Genomic DNA, 26525 nt, shown 5'->3' with positions numbered 1-26525 from the left:
GGGTTCAGAAGCAGGTCATTGCAAACAGGGAGGAGAACTGGAAAGGCCACCGCCATCTCTAGAAGAGACAGGACCCAAATCTGTGACTGCCAGAAGGGAACTACTATGACCAGGGAGGTCGATTGGCGACGAACCTGAGAAAGTACCCTGTTGATAATGAGGAAAGGAGGTAAAGCATAATTAAGATGAAGGGACCAGTCCTGGAGAACAGCATCCGTCAGTAGGGCCAGTGGGTCCGTGTGCCAACTGTAGAAACAAGGCAATTGGGCGTTGAGGCGAGAAGAAAAAAGATTGACATGAAAAGGGCCCCACTTTTGAGAAAGAGATAGGAACACAGATGGAAGAAGCTTCCAATCGCTGGAATCTCGAAGATAGCGAGAATGCCAATCTGCTATGGAGTTGAGATCTCCAGGAGATACTCTGCTTTGAGCGATAGTTTGTCAGACAATACTTCCAAAGACTCTTTGCTAGCTCTGCTAGAGGTTTGGACTTGGTGCCACCTAGATAGTTGATGTAGCGGACCGCAGAAAATTGTCCAGACGAAGGAGAATGGAACAGCGAACTCTGTTCTTCGTGAGGCTTTAGATTGCAAAGGAGCCTGCCAGCATCTCTAAACAATTGATGTGCAATTTCGACTCCTCACGAGACCACATACCGCCAGTCGATATTGGTCCACAACGGGCACACCAACCCGACAAGCTTGCATCGGATTCTAATACAAGATCTGGGGCCGAAGTGGAGATAGTACGCCTGTTCCAAGCATCAAAATGGTCGATTCACCATTGGAGCTCGACGCGAGACTCCTGATCCAAAGCAAGACGTTGAAGGTCGCGATAATGAAGGAGCCCTGGAAAGATGGCCTGGTTAGAAGCAGAGAGTAGGCCGACGATCCGAGCAAGAGATCGGAGGGAGATCAGAGAGGTCTAAAGGACGTTAGAAATTTCTGACTCTATGGTCGAAACTTTTGACTGTGGAATCCACGAGAAATCCCAAGAATTCAATGCTCTGGGAAGGAATGAGCATAGATTTTTCGATATTGAGAAGGAAACCTAGATCTAGAAGCAGAGACCAGGTGGTGCTCAAATCGAACAAAAGATTCTGTTTGTTCGTGTTCATGAGCAGAATGTCCTCTAGATAAATGATAAGCCTGATGCCGAGGGATCGTAGGTAAGACACCTCCAGTTCCATGATTTTTGTAAAGCACCACGGTGCTGACGATAGGCCGAACGGAAGGGAACAAAATCAGTAGGTTACGCCTAGCCATTGTAATTGAAGGAACTTGGAGTGAGAAGTGTGAACAGGAATGGTAAGATATGCGTCTTGTAAGTCTATCCAGACCATTCAGTCGTTTGGGCGAAGAGTATCTCACAAATGAATGATAGTTTCCATTTTGAAGTGGCGATACACCACGAACTGGTTGAACCATTTTAGATTTATAACTGGACGAATTTTCTTGTTTTTCTTTCGGACAAGGAAAATGGAACTGAGAAACCCTGAGGGATCTAGAGGGGCGATCTGAATGGCTTGTTTTTGGAGTAGGTTTTGGACTCTATGGAAATGAGATGCGACATGTCTGCTGAAAAGACTAGAGGAGGAGGTAAAACTGGGAAGGTGGTGCGTAAAACTCTATAGGATAACATTGGACAGAGTTTAGAACCCAGGGATCTGCGGTTAGAGTACGCCATTTTTGGATGAAGAGTGTCAAATGACCCCCCACCGGGGGAAGCAAAGGAGGACCTACCTTGTTGGTTGTTGTTGTTGTTGTTGAGGCGGAAGTTCTTCTGTCCTCGACCTCTGAACCCACGACCTCTTTGTGGGTAGAATTGAGGTTTGTACTCCTGGTAGCCTGTGTTGAAGGATCCCTGATTCGGATAGGAGCAGACAGTAGAGCGACTCCTGCCTCCGCCGGCCCGCCCGCCCAAAAACCTGAGGTGAAAAAACTTTTTTAATAGACTGCTGAGCCTTATCCAGAGAGGCAAATTTGCTGAGATCTTTAACGAGGGAGTCTCCGAACAAAAGGCCGTCTGCCTTGATGCCGGGATCTAGAGGAGCTAGATTAGCTAACTTAGGATCAAGTTTGATAAAAAGCCCTTTGCGGCGTTCGTAATAGCTGCATTGGCGTTGCCTAAAAGACAGAAGGCTCATTGGACCCACTAAGAAATATCTTCAGCACTCAAGTCATGTCCCTCCAAGCGAGCAGCTTCTGCCTGGTCAAAAATGTGAGCTAAAGGGCCCAGGATATCCAAATGCTTGTCCTGGCAGGTGGACCAAGCTTTATCCACCCCGTCGCCGGGGTCTTTGCTAAACTTAAGAGAAAAACGTAAGAAGAGGCTGGTCAATAGAAGGAGCAACAGTAATGTTGGATGGTAGAGAAGGCTTGGGACATTCAGACTTAGATCGGGCTGATTTGTCGAGGGGAAGACGAAGTCTGGCCGAAATATAATCGCCAACATGCGAAGCCAGGAACCACTCCGTGGAGTTGGGGTGACGGATGGTGGAAGGATCAAACATGGGGGCACCTTCAGAGTCCAATACCAGAGTAAAAGCAAAGGAGTCAGATTTGAATTGCTTAGAAAGGGGGGGGGGGAGAGTCTGAAACATCAAAGACGTCTCGCTAATCAAGCGTGATGCATTTTTAGGAAAATTTGTAGACACAGGGGGTACCAACTTTCTTTTTCTGCTATCCTCCGCAGAATGGGCCAAAGCTTTGGACAACAGACTGAGCATAGAATTCTCCATCGCCTTAGAAAAACGGTTCATAGATGCTTCAACAGCATTCTCCACAGAAGTGTTAATAAAAGTATTTAAGTCACTCTTGAAGGCTTTGCCTTCCTCAGTATGCAGGTCAGACCCAGGGGAACTGTCAATCTCCATTTGTGAGAAAATGGTGAGCCACAAAGGAAAGAAAGGGTTAAAGTTAAGGACTGGGAGGTGCAGGAGGCTGGAAGCGGGTAGAAACCAACCAAACCACTTCCACAAGAGGCAGGCGTTCAAGAGGAACGAGGTCCGTGAATGCAGAGGACAGAAGCGCCTTCGGAATAAAGACGCGTGCTCTGAGGGGAAGAACGAATGGCAGAAACAGCCGCCGCACGAAGCGTTGGACTCAACCATCAACGCGCACGAGCTGGGGGATAACAGCTGAGCAGGAAACAGTGCGTTGAAACTTGAAAAATAATGCGGTAAGCACGAAGGGCAATTATGGCATTCAGAAGAAACAGTACAGCATACAATAATTACACATAACCATACATAATGCATATATATATATATGTATATAAACAGAGCAACGAAGAGAAGGCACTTATCTGACTGCGAGCAGCAAGAAAAGAGGACTGTTCGCAGTAAGTTGTGACGTTATACCTGTTGCTACGCCATGATTAGTTATGATGTTGTGATTTTGAGTGTTCCCATTGGCCAGCGGTTTGCTCGGCCCTCTGGGAACTGTAGTTTTAGTACTTATCTTGGCTGCTCTTGGAATAAAGGCAAGATAAGAAAGCATAATAGGAGCCTCCGGTCTTGCCATAAAATGTTACTGATACCTTTGCACACTTTGTTTGCAGTCTGGCATCTGCCATTTGTTTAAGAAAACAGGATTTAATCTCCAGTTTTTAAATGCTCAAACAGTCCCTAGGGGTAACAAATAAGCACTCTAATGCTAAAGAGGAGAGAGTAGATTTGATATAAGAAATCCATGGGATCCTATCGACATTTTCCATGGATAAACAGTCTTCAATTCGTTTTTGGGTAATGTGAATAGACTCCCTTCTCCAGATAGAGTGCCATAAGATAATTGGTGCCAAAGAGATTGTATCTGTCAAATATGGGACCTCCAACTCTGTGTGGATAATGTGGTTGGAGCAGCTTATGGGGAGGCCCACTACTTTTTTCCAAAAAATGTCCTCTATCACTTGGAGGGCAGATGGGTTGGTATAACCCCATATGCCTGCCCCATAGGCTGCTACCGACACTGATTTCGCTGCATAGACCTTTTTACCATGTCGATAGGTTTTGCCCCCAATTATTTGATAAATGAGTGAAGAGCAATGATACTTCTCTCAAGTGATAATCCCCTGGTAGCAAGCATATGGGACCATGATAGTTGCCTATCAAATGTTACACCTAGGTAAGAAAAGGTATCGGTATGGGTTATTTTTTTTCCAGAAATATAAAAGCTTGAAACCTTCCTGCCAGTGATTAGGATGAAAGACTTTGCTTTCTTTCGTTTTAAGCCCTAATTTTTGCACGTAAGTTACATAAATGTTTAGTAACTTTTGTAGGGCCAGGCCCGTGCAGGCGATTAGCACTGCGTCCTCAGCATACAGGAGAATTGGGGTGCGAACGTTGTTAGTGTTAGGGACGTCTCGGGTTGAGTTCGACAGGGGAGCCTCTACTCCATTAGTGTAGATAGAGAAAAGAAATGGGGCGAGTACGCAGCCCTGACGGACTCCTCTATTGATTGGAAATGCCCTAGTGCATTCCCCTTCTCTACCGTATCGGACACACTGCCTGATAAAAAGTATGATAGCCCCATCTATGCCCACTTCCTCCATTATCCTCCATAGGTGTTCATGTGCCACGCAGTCAAACGCTGCGGACAAGTCCATAAACACCAAGTATAACCTGCCAGATTTTGCTTGGGAATACTTGGCGATTAATAGAAGTAGGTTGAGGCACTGATCTTGGGTACCCATTTCCCTTTTAAAACCATATTGGACCGGGATTAAAAGCTTGTTTTTGGCTGCCCATTCCTTTAAGCGATTCAACAGAACCCTACCCATGAGTTTGGCCGTGCTGTCCAACAATTATATTGGCCTATAATTTTTAGCTTTGGATTTGTCTCCCCTTTTATAGTTTGGAATTAGAATTGATTTCTTCCATGAATCAGGTGGGCCCACTTTTGCGACTGCATGAAAAACATGTCAGCACAGGACCGCACAAATCTGGCTGATCAATGAAGAAATCTATAGTGGTACAATCCGGTCCTGGTGCTTTGTTGATGGAGCAATGGGCTCTAATTATTCCCAAATCTTCACCAACGGCTCTATGCACAATGTGTGTTGTACCTTACCCCTTGGTGGAAATTCATTTGTCTCAATTAACAGAAGCTTTATTAAGAGACAGATCCATTTGTAGAACAGATTTGCTCATGCAGAAATTCTACAATTTACATAGATTTTAAAGGCGTAATCATTGAGTGTCTGTAAATCTTTGAAAATGGTAAATCAATGCAAATTATAGTAGTAGGTCTAAGAAGCGTAGAGGTTCGAATTTTCACTCTATTGAAGAGACACCTCCTTTTTTAACTTCAATGTTCTCCAAGATCAAGGACAAAGCTGTGTTTCTGATTGACATTCAGTAACAGAAGTGGTCAGGGAGACTGTTACAAAAGCATACATACATTTTAGCTGAACGCAATATAATGCAGTGCCCATCCTTCTTAATCCGGCACGATTCCTATTAGTCTTTGCCTACCCAAAGGTTTTATAGCCCTATATAAACCGTGTACACTAAAAATTAAGGTACAAGAAGAAAAAGTACAGCTATGATACAGAATACATTGAGAGGTCGGTAACAATTTCACAACCTTTGTCTACAGGAAAGGTTGGTGATGCAGTTTTGTAACAGATCAAATGTGAGTTTTCAATTACAAATCAGAGCAGTTGGGGGAAAAGGAAGTGGGTGCCAGAAGAAATGAGCATTCCATGAGAAGGACATGGTCAATGTCCTGCTTGTACACTAGATTGGAGTCTCAAAGCACTATATATTATTTTTTCTTATAGAGGTCACTGGCCTACCACATGGCTCCAATCTTCATAGTCAATTGGCTGATAACAGAGGTGAGCAATTTAAAAAGATGGGAGGTGAGTAAGTCAGTACTTTGAAATCAGAATGGGGCAATAAAGTTTGAGCATCGTATCCCAGGAAAACAGTAAAAATCAGAATTGAAGACTGATTTCCCTCAGACCAAAGACTACTTGAGCACAGATTTGCAACAATTCATATTTGCCTGAGCTTAGAATGAAATAAAAGTTGAATAAAGGTGATGTTGCAAACTAAGTTAATTCAACTGCTTAGTACTACTTCTACAATAATCCTGGGTGCATCACAGAGACTTCAAGTTTGTTAACACTGACTAGAGGTAAACCTTTTCTGAGTCCATACATTATAGAGTGATTTAAATGGATGATAAAGACACTAAAAAGGAGAATAGATGTAGGTTTAAATGTAAAGAATGAGCTTGCTTTTCATTTGGATGAGTCTACAGGTGAAAAATGTGTCTTCCTTTGTACATAATGCAACAAAAACATGGCGGACAATAGTTCGTATGTGCTTCTGGCTCATTTCTGCCCCTTCAACTCATATGTTGTGGAAATGCAGGAGAGAAGTGTTTTTTTTGTACTTAATTGTGCATAGATGGTTATAGGTTCTACATTGATTAGATCTTCATCACTGGCTAGACTGGCCTACAGACACTTCTCACAACCTTACTTTTTGTCACAAAATGTGAGCAATGCTTTATGTACTGTTTTTACAAATTTTAAAGCTACAAAAGTCTAACACTAAGCCTTCCCAAAATGAAACGGTTTTATATGAAAAGATGAATTAAATCTCCTCAGTGACTTGCATTACACACACGTATTTGTACAGTGCAAGTTCAACCACTGGGGAATTGTGGTGCTGAATAACATCTGTTTATTGCTACCCAGCTCAGTTGTACTAATTTTATTGTCCTCTGAAGGATGAATGGCTGGGTGGACCTGCCAAGATTTGAACCTGTGGCCATGAGATCCCGTACAGGTATATGGAGTGGACGCATTAGTCCGCTGAGCCACCAGACCCAAGAATATCCCTATAGCTGGGCATGCAATGTCCCGCACATGTTAACAAATAATTTATCATTTCTAAATAGGTAGCCATTCATGAATGGAAAAATATGTGCACACTTTTATTCAAAATTATACTGGTTATTAAAAGAAAACTGTACAGTGTATGTTCTTCTTGCGGAAGAATTAGTTTCATGCTGTTCCTTAGACATACAAATGTTTTGTATGGAGCGTCTGGATTTGTAATATTCTTTACAATTATTTTTTGTAATTAAAGTAGTCTAGCTGCAGTTCAAAATATCTTACTTGAAATGACTTTTTGTACGGTAGATAATTTGCTAGAGTAGTACAAATAAATACAGGCCTGATGAAATAGTTGCATATTTTAACTTCACACTGTCCTGATGAATGAGCTTCTGTCAATCAGTCTTATCTTTTATGTTTAAAGTATTTTTATTAGAAAGGTACAGTGGTAGAGGTAGACAATCATACAAAGGGTCAGTGCTCGCGTCAGAGGCATCTCCGGAATGCAGTTCAAATGTCCCGGCCTCTGGGGCCGTCCAGCACCTGACCCAACATTTTGCAATATGCAGGAAACAAAGGCCTAAAAGCCATACCCAAACCAATCGAACCCCCCATTAACCAATAAACCCTCCCCCCACAGTCCCTCCCCCCACTCCGTCCGGTGTCATGTAAAACCAAAGCCTTGGTGTAGTCTCTAGCACGCATCCACTCCTCAGCACCACCCGCTAGTACTCTCCTTCAACCCACGCCAACAGTTCCTCACAACGGTGGCATAAGCCTCATGAGCCTCAGGTATCTAGGGCATGTTATTTCCTTGAATTCCGTGGACAGCAGTGCATGAAAAGGCTGCCACAACTCCTCAAAGCCATCCACCTCCCCAGCTAACGTGAGAGAGAGCTTTTCCATCCCCAGAACATGCCACAGCCTATGTAGCCACCCTGTCAAGGAAGGAACAGTGGGTGTGCGCCAGTGTATTAAAATGTTCTGAACCGCTGAACCCAACATTATCGCAATCTGCCTCCCCCGTCTGGATTTCAAAGGATACATTAACCTATTAGGGAGGCCTAGCAGGGTATAAGCAGGAAATCTGGGCAGTTCAATCCCAAAGCACACATCAATCTCATCAAGTATCTCTGACCAGTATGCCTGTATAATTGGACAGTCCCACAGGATATGTGTTAGAGTGCCTTTCTGCCCACAGTCGCGCCAGCACCTATCATCAATCAGCCGGTTCATCTCGTGTAACCTCTCCGGAGTGCGGTACCAATAAGTAGAGACCTTGGTAAATGTTTCCGTGAGGCCTACATGGTAAGCTGAATGCCGCGCTCGGTATGATATGTGTTCCCATTCCTTATGACTAAGAGTCCTCCCTAATTCCCTGTGCCACCTCTCCCTGCCGGGGATATGGAAATGTGAGGGCGGACGCTGCAGCATCTTATACAGATCGGAGATTAGTTTCGTGTCTGAGGTGCGCGTCACTAACCATTTTTCATACGGCAACAGTTCCCTGTCCGCCGATCCCCTAACCTGTGGGTGAAGGGCCCAGTGCCTAACTTGCCAATATCTCATGCGGTCCGTTTCGTCCAACTGGAAATCGTCTTTCAAGCTTTGGAAGGGGACAATCCCGTCAGACGTGTACATGTGGTATAGTGCCTTACAACCCTTCTCCCTCCAGCGCGAAAAGCCCCCAGGTTCTGTCCCCGGTGTGAAATCGGGATTGTTCACTATAGGTGTGAAAGGGGAGGGGAAAGTGGTGAAGTCAAATACACGATTGGTGGCGTCCCACACCCTTAACGGGACCCGTGTGATGGAAGAGGCATAGAGATTCGGGGGACGGTGCGATCGGCGGAGAAATGGTATGTCTTGCAGCGGGCGCCCGGCTACCGCCTGATCCTGAAAAAGCCAATGCTTGTCGGATTCCAGCCTGCTCCACTCCACCAGGTATCTCAATTGAGACGCCTGGAAGTATTTGCGCAAGTCCGGGACCCCCAATCCTCCCGATTCCGGAGCCAGAGTAGTAAGTGCGCGGCGCATTCGGGGGGCGCGGCCCTGCCACACAAATCGGGACACTTCCGTCTGCATCCGTTGAATCCACCCCTTGGGGGGCTGTAAGGGCAGAGCGCGAAACAGGTATAAAATTTGTGGTAAGACCGTCATCTTGACAGCTGCCACTCGCCCCAGCCAAGAAATGGTCCCCTTGTTCCACCTCCCCATTTCTTCCTTGACTTTCGTATACATCGCCTCGTAGTTGATGGTGATCGTTGCCTGCAGCGTGGGGGCCAGCGCGATCCCCAAGTATTGCACTTGGTCCCGCGACCAACGGAGGGGGAAGAGCCCCTGCAGCTCGCGCTTAGTCGCGGGTCGAAGGGAGACATCTAATGCAGTGGATTTCGCTACATTCATCTTGAAGCCCGCCACTCTCTCAAAAGCCTCGAGTTCGGTCATGCTAGCTGGTAATGACCGCCCTGGGTTCTCTAGCGCGAAAATCACATCGTCTGCATAAAGGCTGATCGCGTGGGAGTAACCCCCCATCCTAATGCCCGTCACATCCGGATTCCGTCGCACTCTCTGAGCGAAGGGCTCCATATAGAGCGCGAAGAGGAGAGGGGATAGAGGGCACCCTTGTCTTGTACCTCGCGCAATGTCGAAGCGCCCCGAACTGCAGCCATTCACCCGCACCACCGCGGACGGGAACTTATAACAATTAAACACCATGTTACGAAACTTCTCCCCCATCCCTAACCGTGCCATCACAGTCTCAAGGTAGGGCCAGTGTACACGGTCAAATGCTTTCTCGGCATCGACCGAAAGCAACATCCTCTCCCCCGGAATACGCGTAGCTTTTTCCAAAACGTGCACCAGTCTCTTCGTGTTGTCAACTGTCTGTCTGCCTGGCACGAAGCCAGACTGGTCCGGTTCAATCAAGCCAGGGAGGTATCGCGCAAGCCGTGCTGCTAAGATCCCTGTATAAAGTTTCAAATCTATATTCAAAAGAGAGATCGGCCTATACGAGCCGCATTGGGTCCTATCCTTTCCTGGCTTGGGTATCACCGACACAGTTGCCTGCAAGAGATCTGGCGGAATAGCCCCTGGGTCTGAGAAGGAGTTATACAGCTTAGTTAAAATAGGGGCAAGCGTCGAGCTAAACGTTTTATAGAAAAGGGCCGTGCACCCATCCGGGCCCGGGGCCTTTCCATGTTTAAGCTTGGAAATTGCCGCAACCACTTCCTCAATCCGTATCTCCCTTTCCAAATAGACAGCTTGGTCCGGGGTCAAGGACGGAAGGGGCACCGAATCCAAGTAAGCCTCCGGCTCCTCAATCCGAGTGTCATCTGCAGCGTATAGGTCAGCGTAAAACCGACGGAAGACGTCCGCCACGGCAGCGTCATCTGTGATCAGCTCCCCGGTTGTATCCCGTAGCTCCTTCACCCGACGGCACTGGTGCACTGCTCTAAGTTTAGCCGCTAGTAAACGGCCACACCGGTCCCCCCCCGTGTAATAGGCGTGTTTCGTCCTCAGCGCAGCGTACTCCGCTCTATCTAAATCCAAAGAGGACAAGAGTTTTCTGGCGGCTTTGAGCTGCCTCCAAATTCTCGGAGCCCCAGTCCGGCGATGAACCTGTTCCAGTTCCCGTACCTTCTGAGTGAGCTCGTCCCGTTTTAGCGCCCTATCCTTATTATCCGCAGCCGAAACTGCAATAAATTCTCCCCGCAGCACCGCCTTAAGGGCTCCCCACTGAGTTGAGAGTGAGGTATCCGAGTTAGAATTATGTAACTGAAAGTCCTGAACTGAGTCTGCGATCTGCCGCACCACCGTTTTTTTGTGAAGGAGTGTGTCCCGCAACCGCCAAACCCCGCGCCTCGCAGCATTCAACTGGAGCCGGAAAGTCCCCGAGACCGGCGCGTGGTCCGAAAGACTGATAACCCCTATTTCCGAGGCCGTGGCCATGTCACGGACAGGCCCTGTAACCAGCAAGTGGTCCAATATGGCGTATGTCTTGTGTGCATGCGAGTAGTAAGAAAAATCTCTGTCCGCCGGGTGTAGGCTCCGCCAGAGATCGTGCATGTCCAAATCTACCAGCTGGGCCTTAAGCGCCGGAGACAACTCACCAGCCTGGGGACGCCGTTGCGCAGATCTGTCCGCAGAGGAATCAAAGACCATGTTAATGTCCCCTCCCAGAATGACGTTCCTGTCCGGGGAAGCGGTAATGTCATCAAGGGCGGCGCGCATGAACCTGTCTTGCTGTTCGTTCGGGCCGTAAATTGTCCCCACCGTGAACAATTGGGACCCCAATTTGAGGCGATAGGCCAGAAGTCGACCTTTCTGTTCCGCGAGTTTATGCAACACCTCCCCCCGGAAGGACTTGGAGAACAGGATAGCTACCCCGGCCGTTTTAGTCGTGTTGGAAGAGAAGAATTGCGCGGGGAAGTGTCGGGACCGTAATCTGTGACAGTCCGCAGCCAGTAGGTGGGTCTCCTGAAGCAGACAGATGTCCGCCTGAGAGCCTTCAAGCAGCGATAGAATCGCCCTTCTCTTCGTAGGATTATTCAACCCCTTAACATTAAGGGTTACCACCTTCAGTGTCGCCATGAGATGTCTGAGCCCTCCCCTTTGCGCAGTGGATCGACGGCGTGGAACCGAGAGAGTGCAAGTAATGGCGCACATGAGTCAGGACAGGTATGCGTGTATGCCCCTAGAGCGCCGGACAGAGTGGCCCCAAGCCCCCAACACCCCAACTCACCCCCACCCAACACCCAAACTTCTTCAACCCCCCGCCATCCCAATGACCCCAGTCTCCCCCCCCACCCTTCAATTCACACCCCAACTGTCCCATAACTACCTGAAAGTGTCCCAGACAGGCCCAGGCGGACCAGTCCGTGGAATGTTACCTTAGTGGACGTCCAGCCACACGTGTCCAATCCGTCGCCCCCACCCCCCACCCCGAGCCAGCAATTGAAGCATTGCTATGGTGAACTCCCCCCGGAGCACATTTAAGCGGTCAGTGCCGCCACCACCGTGCCTCCAAGTTCTTCAGAGGCTGTCTGGATAGCATCTTCTCGCGCCGCTCTGATAGTTGGAGAACCCGGCCTTCGTGACACCCCCGTCGTCCTCCTGCGTGACACTCGCTGCCATCCCCCGTCTGCTGTGCGGCGCCTCCTCGGTGTTTGGGATCCCTCCTCCTCCGCAGTGATGCCCAGGATTTCGCAAGCATCTTGTAGGGATCGCAATTGGTGAGTCTCTCCACGCCATGTGAAAATTATACGGAAGGGGTGACCCCAGGAGTAAGGCGTATCGTGCTGCCTGAGGAAGTCCGTTACAATCTTAAACGCCTTACGCCTCTGAAGCGTGAGCGTGGACAGATCCTGAAATAGCGCCACAGGGTGATCGCGAAAGGTGAGTGATCGTGCTTTCCGTGCCTCCACCATTATCTTCTCTTTCAGTGGGAAGTCCGGGAGGAACGCTAGAATGTCCGGCGGAGGGCCATTAGCCCGTCTAACTGGTCCCACCCTGTGCGCCCTGTCAATTCTGATGGGGAAATCATCCCCTTCGCCTAGGACTGACCGAAAGAGTTCCTGCAGGTATGTGACTATATTCGGGTTCTCCTCTGAGGACGGCACACCCCGGACCCGTATGTTGTTTCTTCGTGACCTATTCTCCAAATCCTCGTTATGCAGTTGGAGGTCCAAGTGCTGTTCTCGGAGGGTCAGCACTTCCTGCTGCAGTAAGGTAATCTCCTCATCCTGCCTGTGGGTGGAACCCTCCACTGTGGCCACCCTTTCGCCCATTCCGTCCACCTCCCTGCGGAGCTCTCTCACCTCTCCCGCCACTTCCTGTTTCAATGCCTGGAAGTCCTCCCGCAGCGTGCCAAATAGGGATTCCAAAAAGGATCTAGTGACCGGGGGTTCCGCCGCCGCGTCCGACTGTGAGGTCCCAGCTGCTCCAGGGGGAGAGGCGGCCTTATCTCCTTTGTTCTGAGGTCTGCCGAGCATCTCCGGCAACGTGCGATCGTTCCGCTTACCACCCCTCTGAGTGGTCATGGTGCAGGTCCCCCACCGATCCGCTCGCCCGTCACCCCTCTGCTCCTCACCGGTCCTCACCGCTCCAGGGGTCCGCCTCCAACCCGGGGCCGGCGTCGATCTCCTCGAAGACCGCAGCCCACCGGGGTCTAGTAATGCTCCTCAGTTCAAAACGGGACGCCAACTGCTCCTAAGGCTCTTACGGCGCTGTGTCCCCGGGGCGGGCCGCGGCACACGGGCCCCAGAGCTGTGTCGAGGGCCTCGGGATCCGTGGTCAAGGTCCGCACCCCAACAGCCCGGCTCCCGGCAGCGCACTATGTCAGCTCCTCGAGGCGGCTCCCGCTCCTCCACAAGCTGAGCCCCAGTCCTTGCTCCTGCAGGCGGGGGCTGCCACCCGGATCTCTGCTGCTTCCCGAGGTGGCAGGGGCGGGGAGAGCCGTTGCACCTACGTCCGCAATATGGCCCGGGCAGCTATGGGCCTCCCTGGCAGGGTCGCACTGAAGCAGGCCGGTGCTGGGGGGTCGTGGGGCTGCCTGCCCGCAAAGATGAAGCGACCTTCCCGCCACTACCAGCGTTCGCCTGGGGCGGAATTCCAAAGTCTGCCACCTCCGGCCCTCCGCGCTGCCCGGAGAAGGCCGCAAAGCCGGGCATTCGCGCAGCTCCCACCCCGGTTGAGCCAACGTCCCGGGGCGGGGAGTGCACCAGCCGCCAGCCAAGGGGTCCCCGCTGCTGGCAATCCGCCCGGTTCTTCGCCGAGTGCACCAACCTGATGGCGGAATCAGCAGCCCCCGTTCCGCTCACGCCTCCCGGGTGCTGGTCTTCATGCAGGTTCGGGGAGAGAAGTCCCGGCCTCAGCTCGTCGCCATCTTGGGCCGCTGGGGAAGGGCGGAAGCTCCACCGGCACCTCACAGCGCTGTGCAGGTATGATCGGGACCCCGACCACGGTCCGCCGGCACAGATCAGCCTCGCTTCTCACCGTCCAGGCAAGTCTCCGCCTCTCGGTGTCTCGTAGTCCACAGCACCGCTGGGACGAAGGCGCCTCGCCGGCACAGGTCCGCCCCGGTCTGCCGCACGACACTCCGAACCCAGTGAGTTCTTGCTGTACCGGGGCCAGGCTGCGATGGTCAAGCAGCCACCGACTCCCCCGCTTACTCAGCAGCACAGCGCAGCTCCGGGGGGGAGAATTTAGCTGCAGGTAGGGCTCAGGGCCTTAGTCGGGGTCGGGAGCTCCGGCAAACACGTCCGTCTACCCCGCCATCTTGGCCACGCCAGCCCAGTCTTATCTTTTAAAGTTATTTAAGGGTATCCAACCTAGTCAAATTGTCTGTGAAAGCTCAAACGTACATACAGGAGCATCATTTTACAAAGAAATATACTTGTTTAATGAAAGACGATATAAACTGTGTTTCAGACTCCCTTCAACATCAAACCTGGTTTTGTACGCAAGATTCTGATTATTATTTTTTTATTACTGAGATATGATGTATTTTGCTTTGGTTTGCTGACTGCATTGTTGGTAAGTATATGGCTGGCTAAGAGGTTTGTTAAATACAAAGTATATTTTTTGATAGTTCAGGGGTTTCTTCATTAAGGGAAGGCATGCGCAAATTGCAGATACCTTCAGAACATGTGAGAAGAACATTATTGTGTACATGTATAATTCTAGAAATTACACATGTTGGGGCCTGGGGAACGGGCATGTGTGGACCCATGGTTAAGTTTGCGTATACTTCAGCCCTGTGCAATTCACTTAGCAACAAATTATGATGTGCTAGGTTGGCATAATGGAATCTGGCCACCAAGTGTTTTGAAGCAGACCATGATGTGCTCACCCTTCCCAATGGAAAGTGCACCTTGAAGTGGCGTCATCACTTCCATTAGACAGCTTTAAAGTAAACTGGTTAAATGTTTTTAATCTAAATCTTTGTAAAGGGTTCATCATTGTTGTCATTTACATCACTGCAACATTTATTTTGTTTGTTCAAAGTAACTGAGTTTACAGGGTTTGGATGTCACTCAAATGCCCAAACTCAATTACATTATTGTAACCACAATAAAGCTCAAATGATCAACAGTTTATATCACATGTGGAACAGGTATTAAAAAATGATGAACTGTTTTTCCAAGCAGACATTTCGGGAAAAATAGAAAGCTCATACGATTGGTAAATTTGAGGAAGCTGAAAGTAAAAAAAACAACAACAAAAACACCTTGCCATAGATCTAGTTGTGTTCATCTTCATCCTTTTGTTTTCTGGTGTGGTTGTCCCTGCTTTTATCCCTCTCCCTCTCCTTTCGTGGTCTCTCTCTGTCCCTTCGTTCTCTATCTCTGCTTCTGTCATCTTTTGAGTCCTCTTTGTCTTTCACACTCTCCCTTCCGCCCCGAGATCGCTCTTCCTGCCACCTGCTGTCTCTGTTCCATTCGTGGTCTCTGCCCCTTTCCCTCCATTCTCGCACTCTCTCACGAGGAGGTCCATATCTTTCTGAATATCTCTCCAAGTAAGAATTGTTCTGCAAATTGATAGGCTTACGGAAGGGTCTGTCCCGGCCTCCGAATCTTAACTGGCCAGATTCCTTTTTACCTCCAAAGCCTCCTCCAAAGCGCCGCGGGATCCATCCCTTTAAGGTTCTTTCCAACTCATAGTCTACCATAATCTCATTTTGATCTATGACAAGTTTATTTGCATCTCTGTGTGCTTTTAATATGGACCGCTGTTCCTTGTACTCTACAAATGCATAACCCTTTGAGAATCCAGTTACTAGGTCTCTAACAAGCCGAATTCTTCTTATGTCTCCATATCTGGAAAATACCTCCTTTAATTTCTCCTCCTTTGTCTGTAAATTTAGTCTAGCAACAAAAAGTGTAAGCTGAGGGTCTCCACAAACTCCTTTATTTGGCACATATCGTGACAAGATGGCCCTTGAAACAGCACGGTCATGTGGTTCCTCATCTGTTCCATCAATGCTTCCGGCTTTTAGGGGATGGTACTCCACTGCAATGGGGGACCAATCATTCATTTTCTACAAACAAAAATCAAATAATTACTTTTTCAGGAATTACATTTTTCATAATTCAGGAAAAAACACATCAATAACATTCTACATCTCGATGTATTTGGGTAAATTGTGTGTTATAAAGTGGCATATTAGATATACGTTAAAGTAGTATTTGTATACTTAGCTGCTTGAAGAGAAATACCATTCAACCTTTTGGCCAAGTAACAACTCTAACCTGCCACATTAAGAGCCTGTCGTTCACGAAGTCTTAGCAGCTTTTTTAAAAAGTCACTTTAACGTAAACATACTAATATTCTGTTTGCATCCTCTTTGAGGAGGCGGTGTACCAATGTTGTCTGACTGTGTATTTACAACATGTTGAACAAGGGAGTAAGTGTTGAATTAGTGAGATTTTTACAGCTTCCAAATGTATAAATATGTACCTGGTGCATATGCAAAGCAGGCAAATTTTGATTTCATTTATGTCTGAGTGAATGAGGATTTGAAATGTGTGTGCATGTGTATTAAATCCAAGTGAAACAGTGGGGACGTGAGTTGGCTAGTGAGTGGAGCACATGTTCAAGTTCATGAAAGCAGAAAGGATGCATATTAAGTAGTAAGTGGAATATCTAGAGTGGGCATTCAGTTCACATCCATTTAGTTGAGCAACTATTACCTGTGGTGTATCTGAGCAGTTTGGAACTGTGGTGTGTGCCCTGGATTCAATTACTCAGAAAAGGGGGTGGTGATGAACAGAGTGCCTGAATTAAGCAGACCACTCTTACCCAGTCCAAAGATCAGGGCTTGATCCATCACCGTTTTTTAGCTCACTGCACCATCCCAGCTCAGAACTTGGCTATATGCAAATTAGTCTGTTCCTGTCCCAGTGCATGATGGGAACAGGGCAAACCAAACTACCAAGCCAATTCTTATACTGGGAAGGAAACAAGCTTCCGGGGACCGGTTTCTGCCATTTCAGGCATCGTCGGCCCGGCTTGCTTGAATCCTGATGGTGCAATGAGCAAGGGACTCACATCTGAGTATACCCTTCCACGCTTATGGTGGACAAAATGATTCAGAAAAGGGGGTGGTGATGAACAGAGTGCCTGAATTAAGCAGACCACTCTTACCCAGTCCAAAGATCAGGGCTTGATCCATCACCGTTTTTTAGCTCACTGCACCATCCCAGCTCAGAACTTGGCTATATGCAAATTAGTCTGTTCCTGTCCCAGTGCATGATGGGAACAGGGCAAACCAAACTACCAAGCCAATTCTTATACTGGGAAGGAAACAAGCTTCCGGGGACCGGTTTCTGCCATTTCAGGCGTCGTCGGCCCGGCTTGCTTGAATCCTGATGGTGCAATGAGCAAGGGACTCACATCTGAGTATACCCTTCCACGCTTATGGTGGACAAAATGATTCAGAAAAGGGGGTGGTGATGAACAGAGTGCCTGAATTAAGCAGACCACTCTTACCCAGTCCAAAGATCAGGGCTTGAACCATCACCGTTTTTTAGCTCACTGCACCATCCCAGCTCAGAACTTGGCTATATGCAAATTAGTCTGTTCCTGTCCCAGTGCATGATGGGAACAGGGCAAACCAAACTACCAAGCCAATTCTTATACTGGGAAGGAAACAAGCTTCCGGGGACCGGTTTCTGCCATTTCAGGCGTCGTCGGTCCGGCTTGCTTGAATCCTGATGGTGCAATGAGCAAGGGACTCACATCTGAGTATACCCTTCCACGCTGTTCCGAAGACGGCTGTAATGCCAGAAACCGGTCCCCGGAAGCTAGTTTCCTTTCCAGTGAAGAATTGGCTTGGTAGTTTGGTCTGCCCTGTTCCCATGATGCACTGGGCCAGGGACAGACTAATTTGCATATAGCCAGGTTCTGAACTGGGATGGTGCAGTGAGCTAAAAAACGGTGATGGATCAAGCCCTGATCTGTTGACTGGGTAGGAGTGTTCTGATTAACTCAGATACTCGGTCCATCACCACCCCCTTTCTGGATTCAATGACGTCAGTACATGTGCAAGTGTTCGTTTTTTAGACAGATGTATTTTGGGTCTGTGTGGAGCAGGGAGGTATTATAGTATTATATGCTGGGTTCGGTAAAGTGTGCTAGCATATTAGAATGGGGCTCAATCTGCGAGAGCGGCAAATGCCTGTGTCTCAGAGTTGGATGGATGTGGAACAGTGGTATAAGTCTCTAATATTTTATTGCATGTTAATCATTTGAAGTCCTCATTGATAGGGAATCTCCAACTGATTATAAATAATGTAGTACAACCAAGTGTGGTCGGAACATCATAGTATATTGCACTGCTAGAGATAAAAATGCATCATTCCCATGGCTGAAAAAATAGTGTCCAACGCACGTATCGGCTGTGATTCTTCGTTAGGAAGCCATGAATTATTTGAGATCTTGCAGCTATTCAATGTACAGAATACTTAGGGAAGACAGATCAATGGCCTCTATTTTTGTTGGTGGAAGACCTAATAATTTGATGAAAGATACACCCACAGGGAATGAAGACACATTCAGTTGTCCCCGGTATGATTAATCCATATCGTGTGTGTCGATACTCTTTGAAATCACGGCGCCGGATAAGGCGTCTCAGTAAACCCTAGCCCATGTGTGCATGGCATTGGAGAGTTCCAAAAGATCCTTTCGCGTCTGCCGAGCGGATATTGCCCGCTCGTGCGCAGGAAAAATCAGCATGGTTCCACTGTTTGGGGATGTTCTTCCAGTGGGACTTACGTTCTCGTATCAGTAGATTTAGGAGCCTAGTCAGCAGTATGTTCTTTAGGGCTTGTCTGCCCAAAGCCGTTTTGAGATATGGTTGGCAAGAAGTGGCTTCATGGGATATGGCAAGACCCACTGCGCCTGGGATGTTTCTGATTTGTTAAATGTCCTGCTCCCTTGATGTGCACTTGCCTTGCACGCTTACAATCCTTTTTAGGAGACCTGTTGTTATGAGAGGGTTTGTTATGCCCTCTTAGGACAGGTTCAATAGGACTCTGGCGCTGTCCAAACACTTTGACCAACTGCTTTAAATCACGTTCAGTGCACTTCTCACAGAATCTTGATCAGCTCTGGACACACGATGACAACACGTGATTAGAACTTTTTTACATTCAATATCCATATTAACAAGTTCAAACTAACTGGATCAATGTGCGCCGGGTAGTTTTTGGGATATCGAATATTTTCCTACATGCTGCTGTGTGACAGTACTCGAATGGCTTTGTGAGCATACCTAGGAAGGCCAAGTGTCCATATATTATCCTTGGTAACAATTTCGCCGGCAGTACTCTTCGGATTCCCTCTACCAAATGGCTTTGTAACTTATGGTGTAGTTTGCTCAATGTGTACGTTGTCTTTGCTGCTTTGTCTGCCAGAGCCTTGGCCTGCATAGTGGGTTAGCCTGTATCTGACAGCCAAACACCTAGCTAGTTATATTTGCTGGTAGTATTCATCTTTAGGGGGCCAAGGTGCCATTCCATCTGATGTTTCCTGATTCTTTGACCAAATACAGGGATCTTGGTTTCAGGAGCGTTTACATGTTGTGCGTTCTTTGCATTATACAGATGAAGTATATCCAGGGCCCTTTTCATCTCAGTTAAAGTTTGGTCCAGTAGAACCAGGTTGTCTGTGTACTGCATAATGGGAAGTCTGGTGCGGTATCTGCGACATATGCAGAACACTTTTCTTTGGTACATACAAAACTGCACATATGTTCAAATTATAATGTTGGATTATGAATTTGTGCATTGTACACACACCTGAATTAGAGACGAACCGTATGTGTATTTAAAGTGTTTTCATTACATTGCTTTGATCAATTTCCCCATTTTTGAACCGTGCACCACAAGTGCATTACACATGTCCATGTACAGTGGATTTAGTCACTATGCTTGATATCTATTAGTACAGTTTATTAATTTTTGTTGTGGACTGTTGTACAAGCCTGACACTGTTCTGTAGTTAAAGATTTGGTGATGAGAGGCTTTGTTTGACCAGCACAGCCCACAAAAAATAATAAGCATCAATGAACTTCCATAAAGTCAACCTCTTTGGAAACATCCATCACTCACCAAAAATACGTTTTTCTTCTTTAACTTTAATGGGATCTCCCTTTTAAATATCGTGTCTCGCACTCATTCAAGAGCCAACAGGTTGACAAATATGCACAGTGTTCCAGTACTCCAGTGAGCGGGGCATCCATAAGGGGGTGATCAGCAGACTAATTCAGAGTAGACCGTGGACTAATCAGATTGAGTGTGGGAGAGGGGAGTGGTCTACTTATCTCTGAATTCGGGTTCTGTTTAATTGTATATGGCGATCAACAGAATTTGTGTGTGTGATCTGAGTAAGTTCTGACTTGTGTTTTCCAGTCTGTGTGGGGGAAGGTTTTATAAGCTTGTGTATATAACCTTTGGTTTCAGTATCAGTGCATAAATGTAAGCAGGACTTTATACAGAGCGCATTACAATATTCTTGTTTCACCAGAACCCCACCTATCAACAATGCAGGGACAACTGGGCCAATTGTCTCAAGGGCAAACCGATTCTCGAATATAGCTGTTTGCTTTACTATTTCCTCTCCTTGTGTTATAACCAAAGACAACTATGCTAAGCCCTTTTCAAGAAAAGGAATGAGAAGTATCACAATTGTTGTAGTTTCAAGAACAAAGTCAGGGTAGGGTGACTGATGTCCCCAATTTTCACCATCTGTTCTGGCAAATTTCTGTCAATTTAGCACTTGTTTGTTTTAAGAGAATTAAACACAGAAGCAACTAAGGAGGATCATATGATGAATGTAGAATTAGTTATTAGCTCTTGTAAAACACAATTTAGTTAACACATATGATACAGCATTTGTAATTTGAACTGTTCTTCCTTATTACCTAACTTGATAAGCACTTTCAATTAAGTCAGTGTGTGCTCCCTATTGATGCAAAATTGTAGTCCTACTTCTACGCTTGTTGAACGGCCCAGTTTTTATTTTTCAAAACTTGGTGGCCCTAGGTCAAGGGTCCATGGACGAAGAACCTTCAACTGAACAAAAGTTAGTATACTCGCTTGACCACTGCTAGCCCACCGTAAATTGTAGGGTATCATCATCCCTTGGGCTCATCTTGACGATCCAGATAAGCGATGTTTCACGTTGGGTTGAAATGGATCACCTGCTCTGTAAACCTTCTTCACCCTCCAAAAGACTTTCCTATCCTTTGGTTTAAATACACTCACCCTCCCAAAACACTCAATCACCGTCTGGGATGACTCAAAAGGTTGGGGATATGCCTTTGACCGCAAACACAGGGCGTCGCTCACATTGGGTGGCCACTAGGTCAATTTTTTATCTAGACTGTCCTATATTTTTGTGCCAGTGAAAATATTAGGAAAAGCAGTGAAATCTGATATGTTTCCCTTCCGAAACAAAAACTTAAAACAGCTAAGACATACAGGAATAAGTTAAATCGCATTTAAAAATCATCAGATGCCAGCCATTGGGTTGGTAACAACGATCACTGGACAAAATCCATGCAAAAAAAGTACCTCACAACAGAAATAAAGTTAAAAGTGTACTTTTTATTGATCCTCATTAACCGTTAATCTCCATAGCTTTCTGAATTACAGTTAAAGGAGCATTTTACTCCTATGAGGAAGAGAGAGGTACTCTCCCGAAACACGTCCAGTTGGTGTGGAGGTAGCAAGATGGCACTGTGCACTTTAATTAAAAAGATGTGGAGAATACCTTTTAATGAGGATTAATAAAGAACTACATTATTAACTTTATTTCTGACAAGAGAACGTTCATTCTCTTTTATGCAGTGAAAGTAGTAACCAACCCAGGGACTCACGTGGATGTCGACGTCGAATATGGTTTCACATTACTATATATTTCTGTTGTTCAGGTCACCCTGGTGGGAGTATATGGCCCGAACACTGATTCCCCCTCCTTTTTCCACTCCTTATTGACGAGTCTTCTTTCCATTGACACTGGATTCCTGATCATGGGTGGGGATTTTAATCTTTTGATGGAAGGGACAGTACTGCCTCATCCCCCGACACTAAACCGCATGCCAGACGAGCACTCAGAGAGATCTGCACCCAATACTCCTTGGTTGAAGTTGAACTACATCTTCACGCACATCAACCTGTATTCACTCACTACTCAGGGTTCCACAACACTTGGACGCGAATAGACTATTGGCTAGTTTCCCCTGGGGTGGTGGGTTGGTTGGGGGCAGTCTTGACCCTCCCCGCACCCTTTCCCATCACTCCCCGGTGATCTTCAAGCTCCTCATTCCCCGGCCTGGTGGCTTTGAGAGACAATGGCGTTTTCCGGGCCGAGCCCTTCTTGACACAGTTTTTAATGAAGAAGTCCGACAGGCGATAGAAGCTTATTTCAACTTGAACACTGGTTCTGTTGACACATGGGCGGTCCTGTGGGAGGGCCTCAAAGCCTATATAAAGGGGAGCTTGCATCTCGAAGCACACCGGCGTCTTGCGGGATCTTCGCGCCTCACTAGGCCGCATTGAGAAGGACATAGCTGCTATTGATCGCGAGCTGCTCAATTTCCCCACTGATGCCTTAGCTACGCGTAGGTTGGAACTGTGTGTGGAGTTTAGAGACGCTGCGGATAGGGAACTTTCTTTCCTCAATAAGCATTGTGTTGCACGACGGTATGGTGAGGTGGAACGCCCGGGCAAACTCCTTGCAAACATATTACGCCCCCGCCCCGCGGCCCCACCTACATCGTCTCCATGACTGGTCCGGATGGCACCCCCTTACAGTCCACCCCTGAAGTTTGCGACCTGTTTATCTCCTATTACAAATCCCTGTACACCTCTCGTCTGTCCGGGGACCTCAGCAACCAAGAGTCCTATTTATCCGAGGTGGCCCTTGATTATCTAGAAAAATACATGCAGGATTTCCTCTTGCTTCCCATCACCCCGATAGCATTATCGAAGCCATAGACTCCCTGCGTGCATCCTCCACCACTGGGCTTTTCTGCCGATTTTTATAAAGCTTAAAAAGATATTCTAGTACCCCGCTTAGTGGAAGTTTATGCTGAGGCTCTGGAGGTTGGGGTCCTCCCCCCAACCTTTCGCGAAGCGTGATTATTTTGTTACCCAAACCCGGGAAGGACCCCGGGCTCTGCAGCTCTTACCGACCGTTATCCCTCTTGAACCTGGACTATAAAATCCTGGCCAAAGTCATTGCCATCAGACTATCACTATTGATGGAATTCATCATATCGACGGTACAGTCGGGCTTCGTTCCCCGCAGATCCACCTCGCTTAATCGCTGGACGCTGTTCACTGCAATACATCGAATCGAGCCCTCCACTCCTGCGGCCGCGATTTTACTTGACGCGGAAAAAGTGTTTGATTCCCTCGAATGGCCCTTCTTTCGTTCCATCATGCGTCGTATGGGCATGCCAGAATGCTTTGTCGCCACGGTTGCGTTACTATACACTAAACCCACGTCCCGTCTTCGCCTCAATGGCACGCTTTCTGATCCGTTCCCTTTACCACGCGGCACGCGGCAGGGCTGCCCTTTATCCCCTCTTCTGTTCATTTTGGCCATGGACCCCCTGGCCAGGCAATTCCAAGAGAATCACTTGCAGCGTGGTCTGCAATTCCGTACGGGCCCTCTGTTATTGTCAATGTACGCTGACGACACAGTATTGTATGTTCGCATGCCCCAGGACAACCTAGCACCCTTAATTCGCGAGATCATACGGTTTGGTGAGTTCTCTGGACTCCACATTAATTGCCATAAATCCGTTATATTTCCCCTTACGTCAAGCACCACTCCCTGGCAGTGTGAATTTCAGTTGGAATGGTGCGATGACTCTGTCAAATATCTCGGCGTCCACATCCACCTGGACGCCAATTCCATCCTCCGCCTCAACTATTAGTTCTCTGGAGTCGCAGGTCACGAGGTGGCTCCGTCTGCCCTTATCCATGGCGGGTCGAATTGCCATTATTAAGATGATAGTCCTGCCCCGATTTTTGTATTATTTTAACAATATTCCCATCCCCTTCACCAAGACCTTTTTATCGCAGCTCCGCTCCATACAGCTGCGGCTGGTCTGGGGGGACAAGACACCCCGGGTCAGTTGGAAGATACTGACATTACCGCCAGACAGAGGTGGGCTCGGCCTCCCAGATTTTTATTTATATTATTTAATTGCGCAATGCTGTTACGCATACGCCTGGTTCCACCCCGACTCACGCATCCCGTATTTGAAGCCTGAGGCCGATCTCATACTTCCACGACAACTTCTCACACTCCTCCCTACCGGTTTCCCTCGTGATCCTCTGGATGTACAGACGGTATCTACCACTTGCAGGGCTTGGAGCAGACTACGCCGTTTATTAGGACTTGACTCCTTATATTCCCCTGCTTTGCCATTGCCCAATTCCTCTCTGCTCCCGATCACCGGGAATCACTGGTCAGGCACACCCTGAAAAAATTTCATATGCACACACTTGTAGACCTGTTCCCAGACGGACATGCATTTTCATTGACAGAAGATACTCGCTTCAGTGAGCGTTCCTTTATGGACGCCTTCATTCTGACCCGGATGCGCTCGGCTTTGAGAACTGGTTTCGGGTCCTTCCCGGTGGCCCCTGTTGAGGCCCCTCCCCTCACCCTATTGATTCAGACTCCAGCCATCTCATGTCCAGGCTCTACAAGATGTGTGGGACACTTACACCCTTAGACGACTCTAGGATCTGGGCTGCTTGGGAAGCCGACCAGTGGGAGCACTGCTGCAGGGCCACATGAGTCATTTCCCTGAACAGTCGACGCAGATTAATCCACTTTAAATTCCTTCGTCGGATGTATTTCACCCCAGCGCACGCTCATAGAATTGACGACTCTAGGCCCCACCATTGTCAGAAATGTTTAGCCCCCAATGCTGACTTTGCACATCTCACTTGGACATGCCCTAGGATCCACCAGTATTGGTTGAACATTCATACCACTTTGGGGGACATACTATCCATGCAACTCCTACCACTACCTGAGATCGCTCTTCTGGGATATGTGGCGAATTTCCCCAAAAAGGTCAGTAGGCTAGCTGCGCTGGGGTTTCTCTTGGCCAAGCGAGAGATTGCGCTATTGTGGGGCAGTAGACGTACCCCACGCTACACGCTTGGTTGAACAGCCTTGCCTTCTGCTATGCGAACTGTGAGGAGTTTAGTACCCTGCTTCCCCGCTTCTCCAGACCGGTGGATATTTGGGGCCCATACCGGGACTACATCTCCAGGCGACAGGAGGGGCATGATTCCCAACTACAAGCAGGCATTACCCCCGAGTGGGTGGGCTAGTTCCTCATAACATTGATTACCTGCTTCTAGACTACTTGTTTGAGTGCAGTATGTATCGTATGGTTATCATTATTTCCGGAAATGTATTTTGTTTTTTGGTCACGGCATTTGATTCTTTGTTGTCAATATTGGTTCCCATGTCTATGCTTTATGTATGTCTTCTCATTCCTTTGCTGACTGTGCCACATCTAACTGCATTGTATCTTTATTGTCATGCCTTCATTGCAAAACTGGAAAATAAAGTTTAAAAAAATAATGGAAAATACGGAATACGGCGGCGTGGTTGCTTTGCAGTACAGATGAATGGGTCTTTTGAAGCTGTCTAAATCTTTTCAGACTGGGTATTGGGGTAAACAGAAGGATTACTGCCATGCTATACAGGAATACTGACAATTTAACACACATTTATTTTCGCCTACTCACTCTTGGCTGTTAGAGATAGTATAACACAAACAAATAACCAATATTTTTTTCACACACCCCCAAAAAAAGGGTGGCAAATGCTGCGTTCGAGTGACATTCACAACTCCTATTTATTTAATCCACCACAAAGAAGCTGGGGTAAATGAATGACATGGTTTCCTTCATAGCGCAGACTATCACAACAACCACAAACTACTAAATTGTCCGCAGTCCCGGAGTTGCATGTTAGCCACCACTAAACACTCCGACACCTTGTCAGGGGCAATAAGTGGTATATCAATACAATAGCAATCCAATGTAACGCAAAAAGCATATAAAAAGTACCTCAGTAATCACACTCACAACAGATAGGGACTGCACTGTCGCAAACCTTGTAATCTCGCCGAACGAGGACGTTAGAGACAAGGGCCAATCATAGTTTCGCGTTGCTTGCCTCAAGAGCAAGCGTTGTAATTCAAGCCTCGATTTCGATTTTACAACCTCCCCCTCCCCTTCTAGACATACGGACAAAATAGTACGAACAGGAGCGAAAGATGGCCCAAGAGGCTTCCAATCGACGTCCATCTTGAAAGAGTCTTTACTCCTATTTATAATATCTCGACTCAAGCTGAATACCGCAAAAATAAAGTTCGTATCAGAGGATGGGAAATCATAATTATCTGTTTTACTAAAGTAGTATTTTAATACCTGTTAATTATTGCTATGGTTTCGAAATATTACAAAAAAACAAAAGGTAGTAAAAGTTAGAGAATAATAAGGACACGCAACTGAAATGTTCTTTAAAAAATGTTGTAATAGGAATACCTCATTTAACAATACATATAGCTGTTCCCTGTGATTTGCAACATACTGATAAAGAACAGTGCACATCCATTACATTTAACAAGTCGTC

General features: G+C 47.3%; 1 protein-coding gene across 2 annotated transcripts; it reads right to left on the bottom strand.

Annotated features, from left to right (window-relative positions):
• Positions 1–14806: 14806 nt before the first annotated feature.
• On the bottom strand, positions 14807–26086 carry SNRNP35 (small nuclear ribonucleoprotein U11/U12 subunit 35). Of its 2 annotated transcripts, none has more exons than XM_078667607.1 (2): positions 25958–26086; positions 14807–15885 (listed from the first exon to the last, which is right to left on the bottom strand). In XM_078667607.1, the coding sequence occupies exon 2, from the start codon at positions 15880–15882 to the stop codon at positions 15088–15090; it is 795 nt and encodes a 264-aa protein (XP_078523733.1). In that variant the 5' UTR covers positions 15883–15885; positions 25958–26086; the 3' UTR covers positions 14807–15087. The 2 variants fall into 2 exon arrangements, with proteins under 2 accessions (XP_078523733.1, XP_078523734.1); XM_078667608.1 differs by having other exon boundaries at positions 25976–26061.
• Between the last annotated feature and the right edge of the window lie 439 nt (positions 26087–26525).

Source organism: Lissotriton helveticus, chromosome 11, assembly GCF_964261635.1.
Source record: "Lissotriton helveticus chromosome 11, aLisHel1.1, whole genome shotgun sequence".
NCBI lineage: Eukaryota > Metazoa > Chordata > Amphibia > Caudata > Salamandridae > Lissotriton > Lissotriton helveticus.
Note: the sequence above shows the minus strand (reverse complement) of the source record. Positions and strands in the feature narration are given on the sequence as shown.

What these genes read in the sequence shown, in the direction of transcription:
- SNRNP35 (XM_078667607.1), bottom strand. Translation starts at nt 15,882, where the DNA reads ATGAATGATTGGTCCCCCATTGCAGTGGAGTACCATCCCCTAAAAGCC.